The sequence below is a fragment of the Nothobranchius furzeri genome, chromosome 2 (assembly GCF_043380555.1).
Source record: "Nothobranchius furzeri strain GRZ-AD chromosome 2, NfurGRZ-RIMD1, whole genome shotgun sequence".
NCBI lineage: Eukaryota > Metazoa > Chordata > Actinopteri > Cyprinodontiformes > Nothobranchiidae > Nothobranchius > Nothobranchius furzeri.
In genome coordinates, this window is record NC_091742.1 from 46,446,387 (window position 1) to 46,451,386 (window position 5,000).

The following is a 5,000-nucleotide window of genomic DNA, read 5'->3' on the forward strand; positions in this document are numbered from 1 at the left end:
GCAGAGTGATGAAAGCACATAAAATGTACGCCTCGACACTTTTGTCAGATGCAGCAAAAAAAAAGAAGTGACTAAACGAGTCCACGTTTGAACACTTTATCTGTTCATGACTACATTTGCGAAGGAGGGGTCATGAAAACATCTTGTTAGCTGTACCTGTGTAGATGAAGCGTCCAGGTGTGCCTTTGCAGAACTGTTTGGATTTGTAGGACAGCGTGACCTCCACCACCCCTGGGATGTGCCTGGGCGGAGTCTGCACGCGGATGGCGTGGGGAGTGATCAGCTACGGAGAATCAGAGGCAGCTTAGTGCAACAAAACTTCATTCCTCACCACGTGCTCACGGGACTATTCTTGGCTCGTCTCTTCCTCGCAGCTTTTGAGTCTCTTTCTGTGTGTAATAAGCCTGAAAATGACGCGCTAGCGCTAAAGCCCTCAGGTAGCCCCGTAGCCCAAGGCAATGTCACTGTGAGGCTCACGAGGCTTATCGGTGCAGACGTGGACTGTGCAATAAGGATTCAAAAGCAGTAATCTGTTTATGAATAAAACACACTTTCCTGTGCGTGCAGCTATTGAGCAGAACCAGTAAGTGTGTGATATGCCTGTCTGGCCCTGTCTCTGTGTCTGTCAGCTGAAGCGGTCTCGCTGCCGTTAGCTACATGAAAGCACCCCTGTGTCTTAAAGAGGCTCACTTAGCATGGCTCACGAGCCCACTTCTATGTGGGTGTGTGTGTGTGTGTGTAAGCATGCATGCATGTGTGTGAATGCGTGTGCATGTTTGTGTGCGTGTGTTATATAGTGTGTGAGTGTATGCGTTCGTGCATGTGTGTGTGGATGCGTGTGTGTATCTGTGTGTGTGTATGTCTGCGTGCGTGTTTGTGTGTGTGTGTGTGTGTGTGTGTGTGTCTACCTGTGTGTATGTGTGTAAGCATGCATGCATATGTGTGTGTGAATGCGTATGTGTTTTTGTGTGTGTGCGTGCGTGCGTGCATGTTTGTGTGTGTGTTAGTGTGTGAGTGTATGCGTTCGTGCATGCATGTGTGTATATGTGTGTGTGCGTGTGTGTGTCTGCCTGCGTGTATGTGTGTAAGCATGCATGCATATGTGTGTGTGAATGTGTGTGTTTGTGTGTGTGCGTGCGTGCATGCATGTTTGTGTGTATGTTAGTGTTTGAGTGTATACGTTTGTGCATGTGTGTGTGTGTGTGTGTGTGTGTGTGTGTGTGTGTGTGTGTGTGTGTGTGTGTGAGTGTGTGTGTGTGTGTGTGTGTGTGTGTGTATGTCTGCGTGTGTGTATGTGTGTAAGCATGCGTGCATATGTGTGTGTGAATGCATATGTGTGTTTGTGTGTGTGTACGTGCGTGCATCTTTGTGTGTGTGTGTTAGTGTGTGATTGTATGCATTCGTGCATGCATGTGTGGATGCATGTGTGTATATGTGTGTTTATGTCTTCGTGTGTTTGTGTGTACACACATTGTGTGTGTGTGTAACATGCATGCATATGTGTGTGTGAATGTGCATGCGTGTTTGCGTGTGAATGTTAGTGTTTGAGTGTATGCGTTTGTGCATGTGTGTGTGGATGCGTGTGTGTGTGTGTCTGCATATGTGTGTGTGTGTGTATGTGTGTGTGTTGAGGGCAGATGGTTGAAATGATGGGAGGTTTTATTGTCTATTTAGTCAGGTATTAGGAATGAAAAAGGTAAAAACTGATGACTGACTGACCAACTCTAACTTGTGTGAGGAACTAAGGGCTGTAGAGCTGAACTAGACATCTGACCACAGTGGAAGTCCTTTCATGTGAGTGTTGTACAGCAAAGCTAAAAGTGAGTGAATGTAAATTTCTGCTTTGACCCAGACATAAAGGTCATGATCACACAAATAAGACTAGAGGGCGACTAACCTCACTCCAGACTAGCATGGTTCCAAAAATGACTTGGAGGCCGTCAAAGAAGTTGTCTCCTATGATGATGACCGTTGCGCCCCCTGTGGTCCAGCCTTCACTGGGACTGATGGCTTTGATGCTGGGAGTTGCTGGAAAAAAATAATAAAATCAGACGTTAACTACCTTCATGACAGAGCTGAAAGGTCTTCGCCGATGACATTATACTGTCCCTCTCTCTCACACACATGCACACACACACGGCTCACCCCTTGGCCCTCTCCCAGGGGTTGACGGCGGACGTGGAATTCTAATCAGAGCGATTATACGCGCCCTGTTATTAAACATCACCCCTGCCCCTGTGTGTGAGGGCAGCAGCGGTGCACTTGTTTTATGACACGTGGCAAAGCATGCGGGCGTGTAAATGTCAGGTGTGCTCAGTGTCTGATCAAAGGGCACACGGCCGGGGAGCAGAGCCAAGCCAACAGCAGCTCTGCCCCCTGAATACACCGCCTTCATTAGCCCAACACTTAGCCCCGACCAGCCGTCTGCTCCACATACCTGTGAGGCAGCTCGTCCTGGCTCCTCCTCTAAACGCTGCCCTTTTTTCTTTGCATCCTTTTTGAATAAAGGAAGGAGAAACGCTTTGGGGAGCTGTTTCCACGTGATTTTATATGTTGATGTTGTAGAGTTGGAGATTATCGTTTGAGCAAAAGAACAACGTTGGGAAAATACATGTTTATACAAGCTAAATCTCCTCTCCTTACAGATACGCAGCTTGTCAGACATGTTGTAATTCTGTAAAGCGGCCTAATCCACTTTAGACTAGGCTGACGTTCCCCTGCAGCCTTGCCTTTGCTCTCTGCCTGACTCCGTGTTCTGTTGATCCCCCCCCAACAAGCTGGAATGATATTTAGCCCCCCGACACGCCTGCAGAGATCAGCGCTCACCGAGCAGCAATCTGTGGCCATAATCAGCCCTGAGATGCCTCCCTTTCTCTGCCGCTGATATTGTGTTTTATGTGTGTGTGTGTGTGTGTGCGCGTGGATTAACCAGATGGTGGAACGTGAATCCATGTGATAGGATTATACTTTGGGGTGTTCCTCTGCACCATCTGTTCATCTCCATTCGCTGCTCATCTATTACCGCTTAAAACAGGCCCCAAAGTTGTGTAATGCTAATGCAACAAAGGAGGAGAAGGCAACACAGAAACTCCTCTTTTTGGTTTCATTTGATCTTTTCTTCATGATACACTTTCAGCTCGTCCTGTCCTCTCCTTTTTGTTGTCTCACTCCACTCCTTCCTTGTCTCCAACATGGAAAAAACTGCAGAATCAGAGAAAAGGAAATTCCCTCTGACATGAGAACATCTGTCAGCGGATGGTGTGTGATGTCTCCATATGTCTCGTCTTTGTGAACTTTTCTAATCGTTGATGAGACCAGTCGCCGGGGACAATCGGTCCACTTTGTCTCCAGAGGATAGTCATCACAGAGACTTAACCATAACGTTCAATCTTAATGCAATCTACTATAGGCCATCATGTAAATCCCTGCTTAGTTTTTTTGTCATTATCATCCCTGAGGTTGACTTTCCTCAAAGAAAAAAATATGTTTCTCTTATTCAACGTCTGGGAAACCGAAATGAGAAAATAACTGGATTAGGGAGTTGGGAATCAGTGCAGCCTCCTAAATGATGTGCACATGTCATTATGAAGTATTAAAGGGTTGTCTTAGACCGTGTGTGTGTGTGTGTGTGTGTGTGATTTCTGGTGCATGTATGGGTGTGCTTGGGAACCTGAGGGATGGGGAGCTGATGGAGGGCTAGAGGATAAAAGCAGGTCTCTGAGGAAATAAAGCCAGTGTTGGCTTTCAGCAGAACAGACCTCATAAGACACATAGTGCTTATGCGAGGCGGAGCAGAAGGCCCAGAGGCGCAGACCCGAGGGGAGCAAGCCACGAGGGAGAGCTGAGAGACCGGGGAGCTAGCACTCACTCCTTAGCTCCAGAGGGGAGTGAAATCCAGGAGGAAAGAGGGGAGAGATAAGAAAGAAAGTGTGTTTCAGGAGAACAGAGGGGAGACAGAAAGTGCAGAGCCAGACAGCAAGGGGGAGGGTGCGCGTGGGGGGGGGGGGGGGGTGAAAACAAAGACAGAGAAAGCCAGAACACAACACAGAGACCAGCTGTTTTTGTTTTTTTGTACCATGCTCCAGGTAGGACGGCGTCCCTTCTGACGGGTCCAGCCTTCGAGCCCGGCGCCCGTGTTTGGAGTTGTTGTGCACAAACATGTTGTCTGACACAGCCAGGACATGACCCTCAACGCTCACAGTAGTCGACACGACCACCTAAGAAACAAGGGGGCAATGAAGATGAGGGAACGGGCAGCAAGTCCTGTAAAACTGCTGGAAATAGACCTGCTAGAAACACTTCAGCTTTTTAAGGAGCAGAAATCTGCACCAGGCCTAGCCATTAGCTTATCAGTCCGGTTGGGATGAAACCATTTCTCCATTCAGGAAGCTTTCTGTTACACAGGCCAGACCTTAGTTATGCACACCCTAAACACATGAACACACTTTAAAGGCTAATTTGCAAGAACATAAAAGTCTGTCATTTCCTTTTTACTTTACCTGACATGAGTCTACAGTAAGTCAGGTGATTTAGATAAAAATGTCCAAAAACATCCCCAAAACACCTCGCTGACACCAGCGTTGTCTTCTAGAGCCAGGCCAGTGCTCGTGAATGAGATTAGTGACCCATTGCGCCCCTGACACCCCCACACCACCTCCCTGTCTTGGCTTCTCTGTTGGTGCGAGGAGACGTCGTGTGGATGTAGTTCTCCCATAAAACACTGAGCATCATGTTATTGCCGTGGCTGTAAACTCTGAGCGTGATGTCACCTGGAAGCGCCTCATGTCTCGAGGGTTCCCTGCGTTCTTCAGGCAGTTCTGGTTACACTTCAGGAAGAACTTGAGGAAAAACCTGCAGGAACACAGCCCAGACGGGAGAGTCAGAGGAGCACCTGCGGGTTATTAAAAGATCAGTGACAAACACGTAACAAAACACAGACGAAACAAATCAAACGAGGCTCGCGCTCCACCCGGCGCTCATCCATCAGCTGTTTATGACAA

The 5,000-nt window shown here is 47.9% G+C and overlaps 1 protein-coding gene across 5 annotated transcripts in view; it reads right to left on the reverse strand.

Annotated features, from left to right (window-relative positions):
• ebf1a (EBF transcription factor 1a) overlaps positions 1 to 5,000 on the reverse strand; it is a 74,861-nt gene that overhangs the window by 18,960 nt on the left and 50,901 nt on the right. For all 5 annotated transcript variants that reach the window (XM_070546002.1, XM_070545989.1, XM_070545979.1 and 2 more), the window contains exons 7-10: positions 4,770 to 4,851; positions 4,076 to 4,217; positions 1,898 to 2,028; positions 157 to 283 (exon numbers count right to left, since the gene is read on the reverse strand). In XM_070546002.1, coding sequence (XP_070402103.1) covers positions 157 to 283; positions 1,898 to 2,028; positions 4,076 to 4,217; positions 4,770 to 4,851 — 482 coding nt within the window. The remainder of the gene's footprint in view (positions 1 to 156; positions 284 to 1,897; positions 2,029 to 4,075; positions 4,218 to 4,769; positions 4,852 to 5,000) is intronic.